At 52.8% G+C, this 26,009-nt stretch overlaps 1 protein-coding gene across 2 annotated transcripts in view; it reads right to left on the reverse strand.

Moving 5' to 3' along the window:
- Nucleotides 1-26,009, reverse strand: part of Nkd1 (NKD inhibitor of Wnt signaling pathway 1) — a 99,076-nt gene that overhangs the window by 14,092 nt on the left and 58,975 nt on the right. Inside the window, exons 1-9 of one of the 2 annotated variants that reach the window (XM_021260930.2) lie at nucleotides 25,181-25,226; nucleotides 14,578-14,748; nucleotides 14,268-14,336; nucleotides 11,655-11,716; nucleotides 10,108-10,214; nucleotides 7,059-7,154; nucleotides 2,585-2,732; nucleotides 2,228-2,312; nucleotides 598-725 (exon numbers count right to left, since the gene is read on the reverse strand). In XM_021260930.2, coding sequence (XP_021116589.2) covers nucleotides 598-725; nucleotides 2,228-2,312; nucleotides 2,585-2,732; nucleotides 7,059-7,154; nucleotides 10,108-10,214; nucleotides 11,655-11,697 — 607 coding nt within the window. In that variant the 5' untranslated portion in view covers nucleotides 11,698-11,716; nucleotides 14,268-14,336; nucleotides 14,578-14,748; nucleotides 25,181-25,226. Of the gene's footprint in view, nucleotides 1-597; nucleotides 726-2,227; nucleotides 2,313-2,584; nucleotides 2,733-7,058; nucleotides 7,155-10,107; nucleotides 10,215-11,654; nucleotides 11,717-14,267; nucleotides 14,337-14,577; nucleotides 14,749-25,180; nucleotides 25,248-26,009 lie in introns of those variants that run through there. The other variant, XM_004847946.4, reaches the window with a different exon arrangement.

Consider the following 26,009-nt stretch of genomic DNA (forward strand, 5'->3'; position numbering starts at 1 on the left):
CTACGCCCCCAACATGACTGTAGCTCACTGCCTTGGAGGAAAGCTCTTTGGGATGGACCTTTCCTGTCTGCTAACAGGAAGAACTGGTGGGTCTGTGGTAGGTCTTCAAAAATAATTCTCTGAGAAAGCTGCGAAAGGAGACATTGGCAGAGACACTGATAACTAAGGTCTGAGGGAGAAATTCTATTACACAGAGAATTAAACACAGGAGGGAAGGCACTGGGGGAATGAGAGTTAGCAAGAGTCCATAGATGTGGCAGGCTCACAGAGCAGCGTTTCCCTGGATGCAACAGCTGTGAGCAGTCAGACAGGCCACCTAGGGAACAGGGTTAGGTGGGGTGGGATGGGGCAGGGAACTGCTGGTTCTCACTATATCCCAAGCCCTTGGATTCTATTTGATTTTCTTCAACTCTGTACATGTATTACCTTAATTTTGAAAATGTTTTAAAATGTCACCTCCTCCAGTAGAGTCTCCAACCTGCCCAATAAAAGCCACACCTCCGCCCAGCCCAGGGGAAGAGTTAGCACACCGGGCACAGTTAGTTCAGCCTATCCAGCCCCAGCACTCACCAGCTACCCCCAGGTAGGGTTGCTTACCAGGCCCAAACTGGGATGTGTAGTTTTCTATCCCTGCGAGGTCTAAGTAGTGGTTTCTCCTCTCGATGTTCTCATCCACGCAGTGGTGGTAGCAGCCAGACTGCTCCAGGTGGCTGTCGCCTTGGAACCTGTAGCGGAGAAGGCAAGTAGATGGGCAGTCTTGGACACCAGAGGGGGCAGCCACCTCCATTCATTCCCTTCTAGGTCTCCAGAGGGTACGAATAAATATTTCTCCTTGGGAGGAGGAATAAACATCTCTTCAGTCCGTGCCTCTATCTCCCCGCTGCCCACAAAGATACAGCCCACTGCCTGGCCTCCCTGCCACTTCTGAGAGGAGTGAACAGGAACTTCACTCTGAACAGACCCAAAGCAAAAATGATGGAGTATTGGTCAAAAATGTAAGAATGCTCAAAAACCAAGCTTCAAACCATATGTGCCCATTATAGGCAGACAGCCTAACCCCACACCAGCTCCTCAGAGCAGGGTGGGCAGCAGAAAACCCATAAACAGTTAGAATCAAGGCTGGCAGGCTCCATGACTTTCCCCAAGGCCCAGCACAGGCCCTGCTTCTGTGTGTGTGTGTGTGTGCGCGTGTATCTGTGTGTGTATGCATGTGCCCGTGCACGTGTGTGCATATGCACGGGGCTTGGAGAAAAGGCAGAGCCTTCCTTCTTTCCTGAAGGACTCCGAACTCCCTTACCCCTTTCAAAGACATCTATGATCTGCACTACCTCCCTGACTTCCACATGCCTCAGCCCTGCTCCAATCTCATGCCCACCTGGAGACCTCATCCCACCCACACTGAGCCCTGCCCCTGCCTAGATCCAGGAGCTTATTCACTGCTTGGCTCACCAGGTGTGAATGCAGCCACACACTTGCTGCATTGTGTTTCCCAGTCTCTCAGTGCTTTCCTTTAAACAGCCCTCCTGCACCCCCAGCAGGTAGAGAAGTGATAACAGGTGACAGGTACTTGATGCCCACAAGCTCTTCCCACAACTCTGAAACCCCAAAGCCTAAAAGCAGGATTTTTGTAACTGCTGGGCAGTCAGGCCACTCAAGAGGATGGCGAATGTCTAGGGCAGTGATAGTGAACCTTTAGAGATTGAGTGCACAAACAGCAACCCAAAACCAACTTATTTATCACCAAGTGCCAACACTGCAATTAAAACTGAATACTGAGGATTTAGTTTAGAAAAAACAACTCATATATTAACATTGCTTGTCTTAAGAGACAAATAACATACATACCACTGATCTAAGGTCTTTGTCTCACTGGTTGAATATGCACACATCCCCTAGCAGAAACACCTTATGGTGGGGCCCAGGGCACTGCTCAGACCCCACCTGTAATGCAGGATAAGTGCACAGGATCACCCAGCAAATGCTGAATCCAGATCACAGCCAGCTTAAAATTTTTTTCAAGGGAGTAGGGGATGGGATGGGAACTTACAACTGGTTATTTTTTTAAATTTAGTTTGATTTTTGAATCTGTGCATCTGAAATCACTGGTCCCCTGAAGAGATCCCAGATATAGCCTCCTGCTCAGAATCCTTCAGTAGCAAGTGCATAGCTGGTGTTCAGTACGTGCTTGCAGATACCAGGCTGCCACCCTTGTCCGTGCCTGCCATACCTGAGTGGGGCTCGCTGCTTCTTCTCCCAGCTTCGCAGCTCCTCGGCAGGCTTTGTCTCCGCTCTGGGCCTCACACTCTGCAAGTCTGAGCTCCGCCCGACAAGCATAAGAATCATCAGTGAGCCGCCTGCTCCCACCCACTTGTCAACCCCCTCCCAATCCATAGCTGGCCTTCAAGGCCCTGACCCCCACCCTCCCCAAAACACAGGCCTTCACTGTGACTGCTGGCCACACCGTGCCCACCTCCCTGCCTTTGCTGGCCTGCCAGCTAGGATTCTTTCTCTGCTTTCTCCCAGCCCTGCTCCTCCAAGGCCCTGCTGAAGTCCTTGGGCACCACCTAGGGCCCACAGCCCTCACCAGCCTGGTTGAGAAGGGCGCTCCTCTTGCTCTGGCTCCCATCTGGGGCCACAGTGAGCTTCACTCGCAGTGTCTTGCTCGACGTCGGGGAGTGGTTCACGGAGGAGTCGACTACCTCATAGATAGTGTGCAGCAAGCTGGTGATGTCCTGCACAGGGGTGGGGGAGAGGAAGCCCACCCCGAGCTTCAGTCACAGAGCATTTCCAACACAGCATACAGGGTCGACCAAGGCCTCATTCAGATGGGCTGACATCCGGCTCTGTCCTAAAGCAGGCCTTATGGCAAAGAGTTGGATGTGGCAGTTTATTTGGGAGGAGATCCTAGGAAGCAGAGGGTGAAGGAGCAGGGGAGCAAAGAGGGAAAAACGCAGAGAGCAGGTTATGGCCATCGGCCACAGGGGCTCGGTGGCACTGGGACCATTGTAGAACCTGCCTCGGCAGCCTCATCAAATATGGAGGGTTTACAAATCAGCCCAACCCACACCAGGGAGAGGAACCCTGGGGATGCTACACCCCTGTACTTTCAGGATCTGAGGCAGCTCCCTACACCAGAAAGGGATTATGGGGGTCACTGTCCATCATGGCAACAGGTGGACTCAGAGGCAGACCCAGAGAATGTGGGGTGGGCACCGGCAGTATCTGCTTTGGGTCTGATGAGCACCTCCTGAGTGAGAACTGGAAAAGCACAGGTGTCTCTGCTAGGGCTGGAATTACACTCCTTCCCAGTGCTGATGCTCAGGTTCTAAGCTGTCTATGGCTGGAGGAGAGGTAGTTAAGGTGAAATGAAGCCCAGAGGTGGGCCTTCATCTCATGGGGCTGGTGGCCTGATTAAAAGAGGAAAACACACCACAGCTCCTTCCCTAACCACAAGACACGGAGAAGGCAACCATCTGCCAGCTGGAAAGAGAGCCTTCGCCAGGAACCAAATCTTCGGCTGTGTCCACCCTGGATGCCAGCCTTCAGAACTGCGGGAAGAACGCTTCAGCAGTTTCAGCTAGGCCAGCTGTGGAGCTGACTAGGATGGTCTCCAGATGAGCCAGTCTGTGAGAACCTGGCTGGATCTCACCTGCTCTGAGGCCTCAGCGACCCCTATGCCAGAGCAGGGGGTGGGTCTCTCAGTCTTCTGACTGGGGGCACAGGTCCTGGCACCAGGCTCCTTGAGTCTAAGAATCTGTTCAGGTCACTGATCTGAGGGGCAGCTTCCTACTTTAAGTGACACTGAAACTTCTGGAAAAGATATTTTCTGTCTCTCTCTACCAGGCCCATGGATGGTTTTCTGCCTGGCAATTCTTCGTGGGCTCAGACTCAGCCCTCCCTTTACCTCCTGGAGCTGAGAGCAGAGCCGATCCCAGTGCTGCCATGGCCAGGTAGGTGTAGGGGGCGGCTCAGGGTGGGGGGTGCTGGGTACGCACCGGCCCATGGAAGGTGGTAGCCATACAGCTCAGTTGACTGTCCTCTGACTGCAGGCTGAGGTTATCTCAGAGAAGCCAGAAATCCAGAATCTTCTGTGAAATCTTCATAATCATGGATACTGACATCTAATTTAAATCTTGACAAAACTTTCTGGGGGACCACACCAGAACACTTGGGGGCCAGATTGGATTTGGGGGGCCACCAGTTTGAGATCCAGGCTCCAGTGGCTCACTCCTGGCTTGACTGTCCCTGCTCTTCTGGCCCTGCAAGCCCTGCAGATACCTCTTCTCCCTCTTTCCCTTCCCTGGAGCTCTGCACAGCCACGCTTCCCACTCACCATCCTGGGAACCACTGAAGGAAGTGGCATCAGACAGATGGGCAACTGGGGTCCACCAACAGCATCCCCCAGGCATCACACCCCTCAGAAGGCCTGGGCTCCTGCTCTGTGATCTCAGCAGGCCCTGGCTGATTCAGGGCCAAGAGACACACGTGCTCTGGCAATTCCTGCGTGAAAACAAAGCCCACTGACTCCAGAGGGCCAGGCACATGGTTTACATCTTGAATATTCCCAGAAAGGTCCATGTGGTAAAGGCTTGGTCCCTGCGGTGGCACTGCTGGAAGATGGTAGAGCCTTGAGGCAGAGGGGTGTCATGGGAGGTCTTCAGGTCACTGGGGGCCATGACCCTAGTCTCTTCCTCTCTCTCTTTTTATCTTCCAGGTCATGAGGTGAACAGTTTTGCTCTGCTACACACTCCTGCTCTGATGTGTGCCTCACCACCAGCCCAGAAGCAACAGGGCCAACCCAGACCGTGAGCCACAGTAGACCTCTTTGTTAAGTTGGCTATCTCAGTAGTATTTGTTAGGTAACAGAAAGTGAACACAGGAGCCCATAAGTGCTTCCTGTCTGAGTGAACTCTTGAAGGATGAACTGAGTTGGATATGGCCTAGTCACTAGCCCTGGGCTGCTGACGCAGTGAAGTGGGAGCCTACCTGTCCCTGCACACAGCACTGTGTGCTCATAGCCAGCCAGATTTGAGAAGTGGCTGTGGGGCTAAAAACAGATGAGGGAAACACAGGCTGAGTCCTTCAGGACTCCAAGCCAACCTCCTGGCCCTCCATGAGAGGAAAACACAATCCAGAAAACACTTGCTCTGGGGCCAGGCTGGGCCACCTCCCTCAGAAAACCTTCCTGCTTCGCTCTCATCACCAAAGCAATCAAGGAGGGATGCAGTATGCAAAATCCCTAAGTAGCATCTGCCCACAGGTCTCCACAGGCTCTCTGAGGTGGAGGGCACACAAATGTGAGGCTCCACAAATGTGAGGCTCCTCCGCATCTTCGGACCCAGGAAAGCATGAAAAAGGCAGCTATGAGCTGAGTCATCTTCACCACTGCATATGTCACAAGGAATGGAGATCCTACCACACCCTGAGAAGCCCACCCTGGCTGTGGGAGGAGCTGGTGAGATTTGGTAGCAGGTGATAAGTGACCTTCTGAGTGGGGCGTTCGTGGGAAAATGGGACACAAGTCAAAACTGGCAGAAATCATCTTGCTATTGCCAAGGGGAGAGGCTGCGAGATGAAAGATGAACACAAAGAAAAAGAACCATGAAGAACACCTAGTCCCGAAGACACTGAGCCTGTGGACCTAGCCGTACCAGATGCCAATGCCCCCAGACTGAGGTGCAGGTACATGAGCCAAAGTATTCCTTTCTGTCGTTATTACAGCAGCGGAGCTGCAGTTCTGTCACTTATGTGATAAAGAATCCCAAATGGTTACCAGTTGCAGCTTCCTCCTCTGATCCGTTCTAATGTCCCTCAAACCACAGCCTGAGGAGAATCTGGCATTTACAACCTGGGTCTCTCCTCTGGTAGCATAAAGACAGTGCCCTGCACTAATCACAGAGTAGCAAATGCTGGCCCTGGCCCAGCATAAGTGATGAGAGCAAAGCTCCAAAGTCTCTGGGACACCTGGAGGCCCAAATGCTGGACGAGAGGCAGCTGTGGAACCCAGGAGTGATGATCACAGACCTCTGTGCTGGTGCACAGAGCGCCGGATCTGTAGCAGGTCTCACTCCTGCACACGAGGGCCCCCTGGGAGGGAGAGGATGCCAGATGGTGACAGGGGAAGAGACTCGGGAGCAGAGGAATGACACTGAACCTTAGCACCTTCCCTTATACCTACGATCAACTCCAGGTCGCTTGCCAGGCCTCCAAAGCCCGGAGGACTGGCCCTGCCACAGCTGTGGCACTGCTGCAGAGCAGCCACCACACCACCTCCTTCTGTCTCTCGCTGCCTGCTCTGCCCAGCTCTGCACACTGCATGGCTCAGCTCTCATGCTAGGCCGCCTCCTCCAAGAAGCCTCCCAGGATACTCCACCGGCCTGTCATGCCACCCTGGTTATTTCTTTCACTAAACATATCTCAGCTTATGGTTATCCTATAATTGTCTTCTGTCTCCTACATCAGATGTCAGAACCATACGGCAAGGAGCTATGTCTGTTCCCTCTGTGTCCTTGGGCTTGGTACAAATAGGTACTCAATTTGCAAAGACAAAGGCATGGAGAAAAGGTGAGAGGAACTCAGGGGGAAGCATGTTGTGGGAGGAGGGCTTCAAGGGGAAGAGAGATGCAGCCTTCGAGGAGGAGGAAGATCAGTCTGGGATCAAGGCCAGGGCTACAGCTGTGACTGAAGAGTCACTGATGGGACCCACAGAGTGGGGGTGCTTGCTCCTGTGCCAATGGCAGGAGGTGCCCCATGGCCTTGGTACCCAGGCTCTACCTTTAGAATGAAACAGGGTGAGATTCTGCTGGGGCTCTGTGCTGCCCTGCCCTTTCCTAGCAGAGGCACTCCCCAACTGAACACAGGGGAGCCTGGCTGCCCTTTTCTGCCAGCTCTCCCTACTCACCATAGCTCCAGGAAGCCTCTTCGTGTCTCCAGGAGCTTCCAGCAACTCTGCCCCTGCCCCTCCCTGCAACAGCCTTCCCACAGGAGCATGACCCAATACCTGGGTTCCTGTGCCTGAGGGCCTGGAGGGTGGCAGGAGGCCAATCAGGTGCACTCACCTCGCGGGTGACCTTGCCATTGTTGTCAAAGTCATACAGGGTGAAGGTCCATTCCTGCCGGCTGTCCTCCTCCACGGACACATCGCACTGTAGCTCCTGGACACACACACAGGCGGGGCTGGTCACTCATCAGCTGAAAAACTGACCAAGGGCTGGTGGGTGCCTGGGCCCTGAGGCCAGGCCATGAGGCAGCCCCTGCCCTCTGACTTCCCAGACCTGAAGGAGGGAGGAGCAGTGACCAAAATATGAGCCGCCAGGGAGAGAGGCCCATGGGGCAGCAGCAGTCTCTGGGTTGTCAGAGACAAAGGAGTCACAGGGGCCGGAGAGGAGGCTCTGGAGCCCAGGAAGGATAAACCCGGATCAAGGGCCAGAAGCTGCTGGAGGGCAACAGGGTGCAGCAACTTAGGAAGCCAGGAAGGGCAAACCACTAAACTAAAAGTACAGGGATGGGCATGAAAAGCTGAGATTCCACAGTCCAACCAGTTCAGCCCTATAGAGCTGTGGGTCCCTGGGGTTTCTTGGTGCCTCAGTTTCCCTTTATATGAATTACAGAAAATGACAGTCTCTATCCCATAAAGTTTCTGGGAAGATTAAATGTCCTCCCGAAGGCAGTTTCCCTATCAAGAACCCTGCTTCTCTGCCCAAGGATACCTCCCAAGAGCCAGGGACCCAAAGGCCAGAGGCAACCTGGACAAGGGAAGAGCAGGAGTCAATGAACGAATAACAAGCCTCCTTAGGGATCCCTCTGTGGAACAAATCCTGAGCACATTCTATAGGGCTCCTTGGAAGATCCCCAGGGGACGGAGCCCCAGCCGCCAGTGTGTCAGTAACCCACATGTCAACCCGCCCTTTACTGGCCCCCTGCCCTCCTGCCCCTGCTCCCTGCTCCCCGGGATCCTCCCAAACACTTATGCGCATCCATGTCCTTGTCTAAGGGGCTATGTTGGGAGAGCCTGAGACAGGAAGCATGGTCTATATATGCTGAGTGCCAGGCACGCTGCCTGGGGCACAGAAGAGCCTGCTAATCCAACGATAATTTCATTATCATTTTTCACAGCAACCACTCGTGTCTAATCTGTGAATCTGCACTGGAAATGGGTGCTCTGTCACCCAAGCTTATACTCAGAGGCTGGCTGAGCACCTCATGGACAGTTCTAGAGGACAGGATGGCCATTTGAGGAAAGAAGTTCAAGACCCCGAAACTCTATAAACAGGGCTGGATGTTCCCAGACCACCCCTCTTCCTGTCTTGCTTCACCCCACCCCTCCTTCTGCCATGGAGAAGCTGGCATCCTGGCTGGCCCTGCACAAGGGCCGCTTGGCCCTCAGATGGCAGGACAAGGCCCCGAGGGTAGCAGGAGTGTGCAGAGCTCTGTGTCCCTGCCCCAGGCTCCTGCAGCTTCAAGCTGGTTCCCACCAGCGGCTCTCAGGTGACCCACACTGAGTTCAAAGCCATCTTTCCTCAGTTGCGACAGGCCTGCCTGATACCTGCCAAGTGCCTGCTCTGCTCTCTGAGGAGACATTTCATGTGGTGCTATGCACACACATGCCTGCACACATCCACATGCACACCCTTACATGCACACAGCCCTACACCCATGTTCACATGTACCCCTAGACACACTCCCTCACATACGCCTCTATATACGTACCCTTATACACCCCTATACACACCTGTGCCCACACGCATACCCACATACACCCCTACACACTCACCAAGAGTACTTACCTGTTTCCAAGATGGCTTGGGCGTGAAGTTCAGAAATAGAAGTGAGTATCCCCACCTCTGCTGTGTGTGGGTCTCCTCGGCCCCCACCTTACCTGCCTAGGCTTTTCAACTAGACTCTGGCTGTGCCCCCTCAGCTCCTGCAGGAGGGGCTCTCGCTGAGGCCGTGCCCTCTTCCCCCACATCCCCACCCCTGCGCAGGCTCGCAATGCAGCTGTGATTCCCATGCCACATGCCGCCAGGACCCAGCCTCCAGCCTTGCCCCTGCTGCTCCTTCTGCCAGAGGGCCCTCCTGTCCCAAAGGCTCCCTGTGCCCCCTAACTCCTGCTCCTGTGCTCCGCCCTTGTGTTACCTGCCTAGTCCCTGCCTGCCATGGTGCCCTCCCAGGCAAAACTGCCAGTGTCCATCACCTGCACTGCCCCCTCTCCTGGCGTGGTGACTACGTCCCTGCTCACAGGTCCCCATCTTGTCACTGTACAGATGCTGGGCCTGGGTTACTCTTCTGTCCCCTCACCACGTGCTCTATGTGGGCAGGGCCTGTGCTAGTTCTCCACAGTGCTGTTGACACTGGCCTTGCCGACCACACTGCACACCCTCTCCAGCACTCTACCTGAGCAGAGAGAGTTCTGGCGAGGGAGTGACTGGCCCTGAAGTCGCAGCTGCCATGCTGACTCCAGAAATATGACTGATGGCCTCAGGAAGGAAAGCAGGAAACATGGAGAAATGTCGGCAGGCTCCCTGCAGGCAGCTGGGTCTGGCTCTCAGCATCTGACACTGTGCTTGGTGCACAGAAGAGCTTACTCTGCCATTCAGGTTGGCCAAGGACAGGTCAGACAGATCATAAGCTCTGGGAGACTACGTCCCTTGTGCTGATCACATGGGGAAACTGAGGCATAGCCGGTCAGAGACCTACCCCGGACCTCCTGCCTCCTGGTCACCAACCCCATCTGAGAGGGTCCACATGTCCCAGACAGTCTCTGGAGCTGGAACTCTTCACCAAGGAAACTGAGGCTAGAGAGGTGACTGCTGCAGCAGGGCTGGAATCCTGTTTCCACTCTCATGCCCTCCTCGGGGCTCCTGGGCCACTGCTCAGCCAGATGCTCTGGAGCAGCCAGCACCGAGCTGAGAAGGACAGGCAGTGCTGGGTCCTCACAGCCTACACTGGGCCTCAGTGGCCCCAGATCCTGCAGAAGGAACCTCTGATTACGCAGGAGAGGAGCCTTCCTTTCCGGACAGTCCTCAGCTTCCTTCCTGGCCAAACACCACAGACAAAAGAGAACCCACCTTGTATCGTCAGGGTGGAGCACCAGGAAAAGAAACTTACTTCAAATTTCAGCTGCTTCTTGGAGGCTGCGCAAGAGTCATTGGATTTCTCCATCCTCTTCTCATCTCCACTGCCCAGGCTGTCGGTCTTCTCGGGCGGCAGGGCCACTGCATGAGTGAGAAGTGAGGACGCATGTCAAGGTGGGTCCAGATGCAGCAGCGCTGTGGCTTTGTTCTCAGGGCCTCGGGTGAGGGACATCCTCACCACTCCCGCCCTGCCCCATCAAAATCCCTCTGCTCTCTGGCCCTGCAATGCCCAGGCCTGCCTCAGGGAGTCTCTGTTATGGTTTGACCTGAAATGCCTCCAGAAGTGGCGTTGATCCCCACAATGCAGAAGGCTCGGTTCCCAGTGCAGCAGTGTGCAGCACTGGGGCCTTGAGAGGCGACTGCATCATGAGGGCACTCATCTCAAAGATGTGCTATTAGGAGGTGAGGCCTAGTTAAGGAGTGCATGCCTTTGGAGGAGGTACTCTCTCTCCTGCTCCTTCTCTCTGTCCTCTACCTCCTGTTTGCTGTGAAGGGAGCGGCTCTGCTTTACCACATGCTCCCTGTCATGATGTTCTGGCTCAACACAGGTCCAGAAACTAAGGGAGCCAAGTGACCATGGACTGAAGCCTCTGAAGCCAGGAGTCAAAATAAACCTTTTTATCCTTTGAGTTATTTATCTCAGGTATTTTGTCATAGCAATGCAAAGCTAACATACCCTCCATGATACATCCACATGTCTCTCAGGTTACCCCAGTGGATCCCCACTCTCTGCCCCAAGTCTGTAGCCTAAATAACCAGCTTGTGACTTCAGTGCTCTGCAGAGGCCACGACTTCTTAGGAAGATCAAACCAGAAAGCAAGTGGACAAGGGCACCAGCTACTGGAGTCCGGAGAGAGAGTGTGGGGACCATGGCATTTTCTATAGTCTCACTGCCTTCTGTGCTGACATTCTGACCTCTTCAAAGATGGCCCTGCCAGGGCCCGGCATATGGCACATTAGTGAGTGGACATGACGAGGGACAGAAACAGCACAACCAGGCTGGCGTGCACACGTCCACAGCAGCTTCAGGGAGCATGCTCATCCTGTGCCTCTGCTCTCCTGGTATCCTCCCTTCTGCCAAAGGTCATGGTCAGTTTTGCATCCTTCCAGGAGCAGAGGGAGGTGCGAAACCCCATGATCCACTGGCACCATTTTTGCATGAACACCTCCAGGAGGTTCTAGGAAGCTACCTCTGGGTAGCGCCATTGTCCTAGACCAGTGATGGTGAACCTTGTAGAGACTGGATGCCCAAACTGCAACCCAAAACCCAGTTATTTATCCCAAAGTGCCAACACTGCAATTAAACCTGAACACTGAGGTTTTAGTTTAGAAAAAACAACTGTTATCCAATGCTCAGCTGCTGGAGTGATTCAGCTCACATGCCAACAGGAGGGGCTTGGCCTTGCTAGGGACTGCTTTCTTAGAACACCTCATAGGTCCCCTAGGCAGAGTTCCCTGTTGCCCCACAGTAGTGATTTTGTCATCCTACTTCCCAGGTAAACAAGCCAAGTGTGCTCTGACCTGAGGGTGGCTGGGCTACTGGAAGGACCATACAAGGAACCATGCAAGGAGCTGAGATTTTCCTGTAAGACAGGAAGATCAGGAGGACTTTCCTAGGCAGTCAGGGGCCTGGAGAAATGAGGCACTGAGCCGGGAAGCTAGGTGGGGGCTTCACACACCCCCAACTCCTATGCTCACACACCAGCTCTGCAGACCAGCAGCCACAGGGAAAGGCACAGCAGGCACTCTGTGGGGTCAGGCCACATTTCTCCTGCTTGGCCCCCTGGCAGGCTGAAGGTATCTTCCCAACACAGTGCCTGCAAACCCTGGTATCCCTGTGTACCTTCAGTGCCAGGCCCCCCCACAACACTACCCAAGCACTCAGTGTCCTCATTGTGACCCTGGGAGGCAATCATTATTATCAGGTCCATTTTCCAGATGGGAAAATGGAAGTGCACAGAGGCTTGCTGACAAATGACAGGGATGGGATATGAACCTAAGTAGCATGAATCACACTCACTACCATGTCGCTAATGGTCCTCCAAGCCCTTCACAGCTTCACTCAGGGGACCCATGCCTCTCTCCATTGGCCTCTTTCCATGGAACCAGGGAACAGTTCAGCACTGTGACCCTGGGCAGGTCCTGAACCTTCTCTGGATGTCTCAGTTTAATTTCCCAAATTGTATAAAGAGGATGCTGAGCCTTTTCCCATGGGACTCTTGTGTGGACTCAACAAACTATGACTGCAAAGGGCTATGAGCCAAGCCCAGCACACAAGGTCCTGGCCACAGGAGAAACAGTCAGGGGAATGACAGCCTCACCCTGTGACTCTTTTGGGGATCAGGACACTTGGCTTCTCAAAACAGAGGCTTCTGCAATCAAATGGACACACAAGCATTATATCAATACACCCAGCTGGACAGGGAACCAGAGAGGAGGGGAGGTGAAGGGCTAAAGATAAAGGTGCTCCAGGGCCAGGGATGTAGCTCAGTGGCACTACACCTGCCTCGAAAGCGCAAGGTCCTGAGTTTGATCCCCGGTGCCAAAAAAAGATAAGGGTGCTCCAGCTTCCCCATACAGACATATAGACAGGGTTGGGACAGAAGGCCACAGCTCCATCCAGGGCTCCCTCCCAGACAGCCAGGTTCCCTGTTCTCTGCCCCCACTCACACAGCAAGGTGACACTCCCTAAAGTAGTCAAGAATGTCTGCCAGGACCCAGGTCTCAGGTACTGACCCTGGTCCTATGCTGGTAGCAGGCACAGAATGATACCAAGTGAAACATAAACCTGGAAGACTGGGATTCCTCAGAAAGAAACCTCACCGTAAGGGCTGGGGGGCAGGGCCCTGGCATCCTCGCCAGCAGAATGGTTACAGGGACAGGTCACTGACGCTGTCTGCTCTGATACCATCCATAACACAAAGGTGTCCCCTAACCCCGCTCCTGCAAAGCTAGGCATCCCTCTCCAGAGAGATCCCGAGTCTTGGGGCAGAGGGGTCAGGCAAATGATTGGCCAGGGACTCGAGAGCAGTCAAGAACAGAGCCTGGGCGACCCTGACTGCTCCATCCTACATCTACCTAGTACCCTGCTGGGTTCAGAGCTGCTACCACCATGAGTCCAGACAGAGCACCAGGTACAGCCACCTCCACCAGGCCACAAACCAAGTGATAGTCCCATCACTCCAAATAGTCAGGGAGCTGGAGCTCTCTCTATTCCCAGTGTGAAGTGAAGCCCTTAGTTCTGGAAGCCGCCAGCATCTCCAGCAGGTGCAACTGGACTGGTGGGAATGTCATCATCGAGCAGGCACACATGGGGTTCCTGTCTTCTGACTCAGCCACTGAGTGGCCTGGGCAGCCCTGGGCAAGGCTTGACATCTCTGGACCTCAGTCCCCTCATCTGTAAAAGGAGACAATGATGTCTCCCTCACAGAGCTGTTGGGAGAGGGCAATGAAGAAACTGCTCATTTAGCAGTGGCCAGCACACATTAAGTGCTCAATAAATGCTGGTTTTGTCAAGGATGTAGCTGAGCCACAGTCCCAGCTGATAACCCAGATGCAAATGATCTCTGTAACCTCAGGGAAAACCCACTGAGAAACCATGGAGAGATCATGGCCTGAAACATCCTCTATTCACTCCTCCTCAATGGGGTAAAAGAAGAAAAAGAAAAAGAAGAAAGAAAAACAAAGCCTAGTTCCATCTTCAAAGCTGCTGCCTTCCTCTGAGGGGTCCTGGCTGGAGATATAAGCTGACCAGGCTTATCGAAGCCAAACTTCAAGTTCAAAGGGAAGTTATCAGAAAAGCACCTTCAGGTTCAATGTTGCCTTTCATGTTGCACTTGATGAAATCCACAGACAAGGAACCTCTGTCCCTGTTCTCTCCTTCACAGATACACCCCTCCCCTGCGGTGCACTGGACAGCCTCAGCCCTTTCCTGTCCCTCCTTTCTGGCCTAGGGAGTAGCACCCCAGCCCCACCCCTCACGTGTCTGCTCCAAAGATCAGCATGGGGCGGATCGTGCTCTCTCCACCAGCGGGACCCTCATCCCTTCCCAGATACTAACAGGGCCTCATGGACACTGAACTGCCAGGGGTGCCTCCCAGCATGGGCTGTGCACAGATGCGCAGCAGGACTCACAGATGCCAGGGGTCTATCCTCTTGATCCACAGGGATGTGATCCACCACCTCTTTCACTTCCTGTTGTCCCTGGCCAGACGGGCAGAAGAGGTGCCAGACAATCAGTCGAAAGTCACAGACCCCAATGCCAGAGACAGGGGCTGGGACTCAGGCCCTGTGTGCTCCACAGATGGACCCTCTGAAGCCAAGGCCAACCGCTATGCCCCCGCATCCCTGGGGAGAACACAGTGCCCTGCACCCTCTGAGCAGCTCACGGGTGGGCAGGATGGGGTGGATGGAGCACTCTGCAAGCCGCCCAGGCCACACTAACCACAGCACAGAAGATGGACGTTTCATCGAGACAGATTGGCATCTGAATCCGAGTCCTTTCTCCACTTCTGGTCCTGGTTAACCCATCCACTGACCCCCAAGAGATGACCCAATTTCATGGGGTCTCCAAGGACTCTGAAGTTTCAAGTCAAAGTATCTTCAGGAAGCAGTACTAATTTGAAAGAAAGGGAAAGGAGCGAGGAAAGAGGAAATCAATGCCTTTTATTTGCCTGCGAAGCCCCTCTGGATGATGGGGAGCAGGGGTTTGGAAGCCATACCCTTCAAACCAAACCCAGACCACAGGCGATCTGTAAATAAAGGTTTACTGGGACACACACTCATACACTCTGTGTCCGGCTGCTTTCGCTCAATATCAGCAGAGTTGAGTAGCCACAACAGAAACCCTATAGCATACAGAGCCTACAAGAAGCAGTACCTGGCCCTCTACAGAAAAGTCTGTGGGCCAGGGTTCATGCTTGGTGAGCAAGGCATAGACTGGATTTCACCTACTACCTGCTCACTTGACTGGAAACCCTCGTGTACTACACATCCTCCCCATCATACATAGTAGACATAGAAGAAAGAAAATATCAACTCTGCTTTCTTAAAACCAATTTTCAGTCCAAGTGAGTCTGGGGGTGGTGGAGCTCTTTCTCTCTGGAAGCTACTCCCTGTCCTTCCTCACACCAGGAACACAGCCACAAGGAGTCCGCTTTCTGTGTTTACCAAATGACGCTTCCCTCCCACATTAGCTCCCAACCTGGCTGCTCTCCACCCCCAGCAACTGCCAGATTAAATGCATTACTTGACCATCTTCACCCGGTTCCCTTTGATGTTTCCTTCTCAGGCTTCAAAATACCTTTTGGAGGGAGATCAGACAGCATTAAACAGAATTACTAATTAATTAAGCAAAGTTAAATTTTAAACACTGTTTGTTGTGTTAGCCAAAAGCCTGAACAGAACAGACTTTTTTCCTCCACTAAGATCAAAGAAGTCTCTTCCCTCTCCCCTCCCCCAGTTTACAAAAGGGAAGGAGGAGGACAGAAAGTGGAGACTGAGGAAGTACCTGGATGGTGCCATCTGTGATCGATGGTCTAGGTTCCCATGCCTCCCCATAAGCCCAACGGCTGGCAACAAGCAAGGTTTAGTAGGGACTGCACGTGGGAGAGCCACGGTCACTTTCTGGAGATCATGTATCCTGGCAAGCAGCAGTGACCCAGGGAGCAGCAAGGCACAACCTGCCAGGCCTGAACTGAGGGTGGTGCCAACCCAGACAAGAGAAGCAACAAGGCTGGAAAAGGAAGCAACCCAATACCCTCTTGAGGAGCCTGGCAGCACACGCACCTTGGGGCATCTCCCTTTGGGTCATCTGGGGTCACCAGGAGTCAGCTCTGAGAAGCAGGCTGTGCACTGCACAACTTTAGGGGGCACCAGACATATCAGACACCACAGATATATGGGTTGCTCATGACATTTCTTGAACAGATGGCAGGCAGGTGTCTAAGGTGGAGTCCCTTTTTCTAATCGATACAAATGCATCTGGAGCTGGCGGGATGTGGTCCACCTCCAGCAATTAAGTACTTCATTCTGTGCAGTCCAACACAGGAGCCTCTTATGGCCACAGAGCAGCCACTATGTCTGCACAGGCAAATGTGTGTTTCTTGAGAGCTAGGCCCTGAGAAGACTGTTCCCCGGCATCCAGTGTCCAGCACAACTCGTGCACACGGAGCAGAGATTGCTCCACAGTGTGCTGTGCTGCACCACATGCTACAGGTAGGACAAGACAGGCCGGAGACATGTCAGACATGCTATGAATCCTGGCACGATGAGATGGAGACCTGGCATGGAGAAGGAGGTAGCTGAATTTTAGGCTGAAATCCAAACCCTGGATGCTATCAGCAAATGCCAGCTTATCTTAACACAATCCAGAAAAGTCCAAATGATATTCAACTTTGAAAAAAGAGACAAATTTGAAAAAGAGTTATATCTAAATCAGACCCACTCAAGAAAGACCAAAAATTACTAACATGTCAAATACGTGGCGGCTATCTCTCACGGGCCAGTTACCTGGCAAGTTCTTCTTGGTGGATATGAGAGGAGATTTAACACAAGCCAGAGCTTCCTTGCTGTAGTTTGGATACTTGCCCTAATATATTCACAGTCCTTTTTTAACTGTCCACATACAGATTATCTGCTGCGAATATTTTAGTCTCAGGGTAGCTCACCAGGATGTTTCTGAGTCCCCAAACCTCCACCAGCAGCTGTTAGAGGGAATGCAGATAGATTTTAATATTAGCCTATGCCAAATATAATTAGGTGGGTAAATCTGCTGCCAGTAAAAAGAGAAAGATATCATATGTTCATTCCAGACCAAATGGTTTCTTGCATTATCTGCATCAGGCTCTACTGAGGGAGGGAAGGAGGGTCCTAGAGATACACAAATCTGTTTGTAATACAGCCACACACACTGGTGGGCAGCCCCATAGCTGCTGGTGCAGTCAGTAGCCCACTATTTCACTAGGTCCTCTTGCCGACACCATTACAGGGGCTGTTACTATTTGCATTTTACAAAAGTGGAGAGAGCCTGCATCACGGTGCAGAACAGAGCATCTTGCAAAAAAACAAAACTGATCAAGCCATTTCCCTGCTTAAAGCCCACCAGTGGTTCCCTTTTCCCCGAGAAGAAGTCCAAAGGCTTCCAAGAGCTGTCAGCAACCTCCCAGTGGGCCTGCTTTCTGCTTATTGGCCTGGCCATTCACTCATGCTGCTACCCCTTCCAAGAGCACTCCTGCACTTCTCCAACTCCTGCTCATCCTCAGGTCTCCCTTGGAGAGTCACGCCCTCACACCTGCAGGGGCTGGGGTGGAATGCCCTGTTCAGTGAGTCTGTGTACGGCATTATCATCCCACTGCCACCTCAATATATACAGGACGGCGCCTACTACACTACAGGTGCACCATCATCATTATCATCATCAAAATGGAACAACAGCATGCACCAGAACCAGGACTAGAATCCAGAAGGTGCACATTCAATCCCAGGTCCTGACCCCTGGCCACTGGTCTCTACCCTGTCATGCCACAGCAGTGGCCACCTGCCCTTGTCTGTCCCACAGCCCTGTCCTTCCAATAATAGAATCTGCTTTTTCACTGAGGAGCACCCTTCCCCCACAGTATGTGCTTCAAGAAGGGTGGGTCCCACTCCACTGCCTGACCAGCCTCTGTCATCCTGCTGGCCACGATGGCTGGGCTGGGGTCAGTACCAAAAGAGAGTCCACTGTGAAGCAAATGAAGCTAAGCACCCACACCCCTCATCGGCATGGGCCTTCACAATGTGTGCACAGGATGGTGTGTTTTATAACATCTTCAAACTTAGGTATTTGATCCTAGATTGGTTAACCCTGCTGTTTCTATCCATTCCAACTTCCCATGTCTCTCCTGGTGGCAGATGGCATTGGGGATAACACAGGCATTTCTGGAAACAAGGTAAGGGCAGGCCGAGCTGGTGACGCATTGCTTTAGATTTAGCAGGATGAACCATACAGATATGCATGTATGTATATCATCTGTGGTCAATAAAAAATGTGCATTCTTCTTAAAGAGCCTCCCCACCGAACTACATAAGCTTCAGATGCCACAAAATCTCCATCTACCCTGCTAGTAAAATGAGAGTAAACTTCTGCAAGAAATAGTGTGACTTGGGAGCCAACTTTCATTTAAGATGGCTGAGCTCACAGGACAAAGGGCCTGGGGCTGGGGAGCCATCTTTGCCGCATTCTAAGTCAACATTGAAATGGGCTTCTTGGTGGACACAGGGGAGTGGACCCTCCCTCATAAGACAGGCTCTGGACTAGGGGAGGGAGGGAGGCCTGCAGGGTGGGGCTGTCCTGCCCTTCCATGGGGGTCCATGCTGCTCCCCAGAACATCCTCTTTTCTCAGACTTCAAGGAAGCCACTAGCCAGCCCTGTGACTGACAGGCTAACATTATGGTGGGGGGAAAGATGACACAGAGAGACAGAAAGAGGGATGAGAGAGAGAGTGTGTGTGTGTGTGTGTACACGCGCATATGTGTGAGAGTGTGCTGGTGACACAATTTGAGCTCCTGGAGCCAGCCAGGTCTTTTTAAGCAAGAGCCACCCTAGGATTTTTCAATTTCATGAGCCAAAAGTTTGACTTTGGATTGAGTTTCCAAAAGAATCCCAGGATCTTGCTTCTACTAATCCATCACTCTGCTCTCTTGCTTCTCAAAAGTTGCCCCTATCCCCAGCCCAGCAATGTCCCACATGCAGAACTCTCCCAGAGTGCTTCCAGCTTGGCCACCGACAGGTACCTGACCCTTCCATTGACCAGAAAGGTCACCTAGGGATTCAGCTCCACAATCCTGTCTCCCCAGGCTGCACTTTACTGTGACCACATTTTGCTCAAGAAACCACTGTAACAGAGAAGAAAGACCAAAGGGGAAAATGGAAGCAAAGGAAAAAACCTTCCCAACAGACAGCATGCTGGCCTTCTTGTCTCAGCAGAGCATAGCTGCTGGCCATACTGCTTTGAGGTCTGCACGGGACTGAGCTGACACATCTGTTTGGGGAGGGGCAGACCCAGGAGAGGGAGACAGGGGGACAGACCTCTGCTGGCTAAAAATATCACAGCCCTTTGACTCTCCCCCACCCCCACCAAAAGCATGCGATGAAATTCAACTTTTATAATCTAACCCTGAGCTACTTGAAACTATTAAAACCTCCCCAGTATCTGACACAGTCAGAGTTTCCACTGTTCAAGCTGAGCTTTTATGAAGAACAGACTTGGGAGGACCTGCTGAGGCAACAAAGTCCACTTGTACTCTGTCACTGTGACACTCCTAGGGGATGGAGTGGAGTGGAGTCCAGGTGGCTGACCCTACCAATGGGACAGCTCTGCACTGAAGGAGAGAAGCCAGCAGGGTGGGGCCAGCCTGCTCCTCCATCAGGGGTCCCCACTGCTCCCCAGAAGGACCCCTCCTCTCAGATTTCAGGGAAGCCACCAGCTGAGCCTGCGGAAGGACCAACTTTGCCAGGGGTCACTGGACCGTCTATGGCTTCTTCCCAAGAAGAGGTCCTGACACACTTCCAAGAGCCTGCCTGCTGCCCCTGGCCTCCACATTCCACCTGCCAGGTATCCACAGCCACTTGGGTGTCTCCACCCAGATATCCAAGAGGAGTCTGGATCCAGCATGTCCAAAGGTGAGGGCTTGGTGTCATATGCCAAGCTCCACCTCAGAAGTGACACCGATATTTCCTTGGTTTCTTAGGCCAAAAGTCTCAGATGTATCCGTGATCCCAACTTCCTCCTCCACCTCCCCATCCCCCACTAGGACCCCTCCACCCTCCAGACCCCAGGCCAGTGCCATCACTATGCACCTGCACCAATGCCATAACTTCCTGCTTTCATTCCTTCTCCCTCCCCGACTTGTCCTCCTTCCTGGAAGCCAGAATTATCTTTTTTAAATGGAAACAGAGCTGGGCAGCCTTGTACCTACCCCTGTCTGACCCAAGCATATGGTCAGCCCATCCTCCTCCGGCCACACTGGATTCCTTTCTATTCTTCTCCAAACACCAAGTTCCTTCCACCTGGGAACTAATTCCCCCTGGCTGATCTTCCTCTGCATTCTCCCATAGCTGGCTTCTTCCTGGCATCTGCGTTTCAGCTGAAACACCTTCTCAGAGCCCTTCTCATATTATGCCCTTCTTGGGCTTTACCTCTGAGCCAAGCACCACCAGCAGAAACTTGCCTGCCTATTCACTGGTTTACTTATTCACCACCCACCTCCCTCCCATGAAGTCCCTGATAGCGGGGGCTATTTTGTTCATGGCTGTGAACCTAGCAGAGCAGCACACTACAGCAGGTGCTTAATAAACAAGAAGTGAGGAGGATGTGGAGGTCTCAATTCTGTTCTCAGTCTGCTGTGTGATCTTAGACAGGTCACTTCTCTCAGGGTTTCAATTTCCCAAATATAAATGAAATGGACTAAAGGCATCTCAAGGGCTCGGTCAGTGGTTATGCATCTTCTGCCTTCCAGGCTGGATGGGCTGTCCTAGGCCCTCAGGCCCATACACAGGACCTGTCTGAGTGGCCAAAGGGAGACAGACACCTGACTGTGGTGACTTCCTGGTGCTAACTTGCATGCTTTAGTATGTATCGAGCCTTTAGCCTAGGCCAGACGTAATGACACATCCTGGGAGCACAAGAAGAAGCCTCTTCTGATACTCTAATGGGACCAAAGAAGCTGTGAAGACAGGTTGGCTTTGAGCTGAGCTAAGCAGATGGCTCTGCACAGGGGTGGCCCCTCTGCAAGCAAACAAGACCCGTGAAACAAGAGTCCCAACAGCTCACATCTACTGGGCACTTCCTCTGAACCAGAGCTGTCCTTGGGCTTATATAACATAGAGCACACTTGATGAACGAGTGCTATGAGGAACCCCAGGAAGAAACTGAGGCACAGAGGAGTGAAGTGGCTCACCCGAGGCCACACAGCAAGCTGGGTAAAGCAGGCAAAGACAGGTCACTAGAGAGTCAGAACAAAGGGAAGCAGGCACCTTCCCTGGACTGTCACAAAGGCAAAGTTTAGGGTCTCCAGAAAGCCAAATGGGCCTGAGCTCACAGAAGGCTGCTTGGTCCCCTGCATCGAAGCACCAACACTGCTGTCCTGCTCTGCACAACTCATGCCTCAAGGACCTCTGGCCTCAGGCTAGAGAAGCAAGGGTCCTCGAATAGCTGCCAGTGGGGATGGAACAGCCATCTGAGCCCAGTGGCCCCGAAAGCCTCAGCTGGGAGAGGGCCAGCAAGGTGCCAGGGTTCTGAGATCCAGCCCTCTACAGATGCCATGAGACAGGGGACCCAGAGGAAGGGAGGAAAAGCATTTATAGGTCTTTCTCTTCCTACGGGTCAGTCAGGGAGAGGCTGCGATGGACAGGAGGACACCCTTGGACAGTAATTCCTGGAGGCCATGTAGGTGACACGGTCTGTCAAATAGGCTGGAACTAACTTCTGCCCTAGGTATAAGCCATGGGCTGCCACTATCTGGCATCCTGTCCGGAAAGAAGGCAGGGAAGCCAGGTGAGTAGTGGGTGGCCCCTCCCCTACTCCCAGACCCCTGCTAGGTCGGCAGGAGTGTCACACTCCTCTTAGCCCACCAAAGCCTCGCCTCCCCACCTTGCCACACCCTGCAGCTCCTACAGCTTGGAACTTTTGATGTTTACTTTGTTCTTCCCTGAGTTCAAAAGGCACTCACAGCCCCAGCCCTGCACCAAGCCTGCCTTAATCTCCCTTCACTGGCTGGAGCTCCCAGCTGGCCAGTTAAGGCGGCTAAGACAGGGGATTAGGGCCGGCTTTACATAACAACGCAGGAGCAAGAGCCACCCTCTCCTGGGGTGGCTAAAAGACTTCTTTTTATCTCCCTGCCTCAGATGGCCTTTTTTCTCCCTTTAAACAGCTCTCCAGCCCGCCAAGAGGCAATGAACTTGGCCAACAGGAAGACAAAGAAGACATTCAGAACTTGGCTTATTCTCCCTTGGCCAACAGCATAGAGGGACACCGGCAGCCCCAGGTCCCAGGGAGGTGGACGGTTCTGTGTAGCCAGGACAGGGCAGCATCTGCTCTCACCAGCCCCAGCTGTGCAGTGCCCTGACATTCACAACTACACCCCGGTCCCAGCATGGATGGCTTTGGGCCACCATAAAGGAGGCCAGAGAACCACAGGTAATCCCTGGGCCCAGGGTCCCTCCAAAGGGTCTCAGGGACCGAGTGTCTGGACAGATCCAGGGACGAAGTAGGTGGACAGGTCCAGGTGTTCACCTGACTCAAACCAAAGCAGCCTCACTGTTACTGCTTTGTTTCCACTGTTAAATTGTTATATCATTAGTTTTTCATTTCATGAGGAATACAGGGCTACATTCTTATAAAAGTCAAAATATTCATTACAGTAATACTATAGCCTGGTTTAACTACCCTTTCAGATTTTAGTTCCCTCCTGTGACCATCAGTAACTACTGTTATTGTCTTCTTGGTCTCTGTCCATATAATGACACATATATAGAGAAGCCCATGAAAATCCAGGATTGTCTGGTGCCTTTTGTTTTATATAATGACTTCATGCTGTATGCCTCTATCTGAAATCTGTTTGAACTATTTTACATTTTGTGTTTCTGTGAAAGCTTTTGCTTGAAAAGAGGTTAAAAAGCTTGGCCACCAATAACCTAGCCCAAACCCTAATGAGGAAACTGAGGCAGGTTGGTGGCACACAACCTCCTCATCAGTAGTGGCACCACTACGCCTGGACACCAATAGTGGCTAGTAAGGCACTTAGGCTGCCATCAAAGCCCAACATGTAGCTGATGGGCCTCTGGGTCAGTCCAAGTGCCACCAATCTCACACCCTTTCCTGACAGGAGCTGAGACCCTCAAGCACCTTTTATTTATCCTCACCCCTAGCCAATGTTTGTAAGTGCTATCCAAAGCAGTCAGTCCTTCCTATGAGATGTCCACACCCTCTGGGTGCCCAATGACTCCAGGTGCATGTTACCACCCATCATGCAACAGTGGGGGAGGGCAAGGGACCTGCCCAAGATGTCACAGAAGATTGCTGTCTGAACTGGAAAGGAGCCAGGTCTATGGCTTATATCATGTCTGTTTGCTGGCAACAACATCTCACTTGCAATTAATTGTATGATTTCAGACTAAGGCCTTATGGACAGAAAAGTCCTTAGGTTTTGGCTCTATCCAGGGACCCAACAAATACTGGACAGACTGAAAGACAAATGGAGAGATCCTACCACAGTGGCGGCGAACCTATGGCACATGTGCCACAATGGGCACACAGAGCCCTCTCTGTTGGCACACAAGCCAAGTTGCCCCAGCAGCTGAGCACTGGATAACAGTTGTTTCTAAACTAAAACCTCAGTGTTCAGGTTTAATTGCAGTGTTGGCACTTCATGATAAATAAGCGGGTTTCGGGTCACAGTTTGGGCACTCGGTCTCTAAAAGGTTCGCCATCTCTGTCCCAGAATAAGTGGAAGCTGATTAAATGGATGGATGATGGGGATGAGTGGATAGATGCTGAACAGGTGAGTGAAGGACAGAGGTGGAGGATGGATTGAGGGTGTGGGGTGACACATGAGAACTAGCTGGCTGAGAGAAAGTGACAGAAAAGGAAACAAAAGAATGAGCAATGAATGGAAGGATGAGGGGTAATGGGCAGAACAACAGATGGATGGATGCAAGGGTTGGCTGAGTGGGCCATGGATTAGGGGTGGGTGGATGGATAGTGAGGAGGTGTCAGATACAGGTAAATGACAAGAGAACAAACTTGGAATGTTATCACATGAATGAGCAAATAAGTAGATAAATGGAATGAATGCTGAAGGCCCTGTAGTCAGAGTCTGGAGTCACATTAATCCTCACGGCCTAAATCCTACAGCATGCCAATTCCCAGCATGTCTCCATGGAGAGAGAAGGACAACAGCTAAGGATTTAGAGTCCAGGGAACGATGGAGGTTCAAAGCCTTCAAACCCCTGTGGACAGGGCCACTGACAGACACACTCAAGGGCCACACTACAGTCTGGGCAGAGCTCTCTGTCCCTGGGACTCCTCTCCCTTGATTTGGGCCAGTTCCTACTAGTGTAAAGCTTCACAGATACCTGGATCCCCACTGTCCCTCCAGCTTCTGGGCAGCTGAGTGACTCTCTTCCAATAATGTCTTCAGGTGTGACTTACACAGAAGTCACCTGGGGGCTTAACACAATGCACTTAGGACTCAGTAACCCTGAGGTGGAGCCACAGAGCGTGCGTGTTAACCCTCCGGGTGGATGTGGCCACAGCCCACAGGTAGTCCAGGTGCCCTTGGAGAGAGAGCATACTGGCCTCTCTGCTCAAGGCCCTCAGGGGCCCCACGGCCAGATGCCCTAGGGACCCTTGTTCCCTGGCCCCTGGCTGGGGCCCTAGCTCCACAGCCAGCTGCCTCCCGTTGGCTCAGGGGCAAATCCCTCACTCTCCCACATTGCTGACAACAGTGCTTTTCTTCTGTGATTCCAAATAAAGAACAGGGTGCCACTGCCCTCTGCAAACACACCCTGAGCCAAACCCACGACCATGCACACCTCATTCCAATTTTACTAGGTAGGGACTGAGGCCTGGTAGGAGAGGTTGCATGCCCAAAGTCACATCAGCACACCAGTGGCCAGGGCTCTACTCGACAGGTAAGAGGTACTCCTGTGAAGAGAACGAGGTTGGCTGGGAGCCAGGGTGCAGACGTGGACTAGTGCATGTGTGGGCGTGTGTGCATGTATGCTCATTCACTATGCACCAGGGGTGATAAGGCTGGAGAACCAGGGAAACAGCCATAGTGTAACTGTTACAAGCCTAGGGGGAAGCTGTGCTCTGACTCTGAGGTCCCACCACTGACAGGCTGGGGCTAGGCTGTGACCCTGGGACAGGCCACAATGCCTCCTCCTCCACAACCCACCCCACTGTGAGGGCCGCAGACCTTCTGGGGACCTTACAGCTGGCACACAGGCAGCCAGATGCCCCTCCCTACCCCACTGAATAGGAAATGGAGCCAAAGATACCAAGTACCTTCTAGCCGGAAGTCCTCTTCCTCCTCCTCACTTGGCCCTTCTCTGAAAACCTCGCCCACGAGCTCCTGGGAAGACAAAGCAGGGTCGTTACAGAAGAGTGGGGCCAGGCAGGAGCCCACCCAGACATGAGAGGTGGTGGTGGGGACCTGTTTTGAGTCTTCTGATGGGAACCTAGTCAGGAAAGTGGGGCCCTGTGCACAAGATTAGTTCACTATGGTGATGGTTTCCAGGAAGTAGCATTTTTGAAGCCAGCAGCCCACCCTGAAATTCCACCCAGAACCGGACTTCCCCCTCTGAAAGGAAGACCTCCCCCATGCCAGAATTGCCAGACAAGATCTATCTTATTGAGCCAATTGGACAAGACCAGAAAGCCTCCCCTGAAGAGCCTGAGAAGACTCCTTTGTCTGGTTCGTTTTTCTTCCACCAGGGTCCTGGCAGTTGTCTGGTGGGGCTATAAGAAGCCTATGGGGCCTGGTTTGCTGTCCACTGGCCCCACTGCCTTCAGCCAGACCCTAAAGCCTCCACAAGTATCCCAGACTCTGGCTGCTACAGGTCCACCCTCGTGCTCCATGTCCTGCTGGCCCACACATCTTCCTGTTACTAGCCTGACCCTTGGAAGCCTTGTCTGCTCCCACCAGTGAGCGGAAGATGTCCTGTATGGCACCAACACCGCAGGGCTCCTCTTAGCCAGCCAGAACAGATGCCACTTCGGTGGCATCAGGTTGGCCAGGGGCATTTCAGTGCTCCATAGGCTGGGAAATGTGGAGGATGTCTATAGACTAAGGCCACATGCATTACCCACTCCAGTACCTATGGAAGAAGCTACC

This window comes from Heterocephalus glaber, unplaced genomic scaffold (assembly GCF_053883595.1).
Source record: "Heterocephalus glaber isolate CG9 unplaced genomic scaffold, H.glaber_assembly_v1.0 deba00000071, whole genome shotgun sequence".
In the NCBI taxonomy this organism is placed as follows: Eukaryota; Metazoa; Chordata; class Mammalia; order Rodentia; family Bathyergidae; genus Heterocephalus; species Heterocephalus glaber.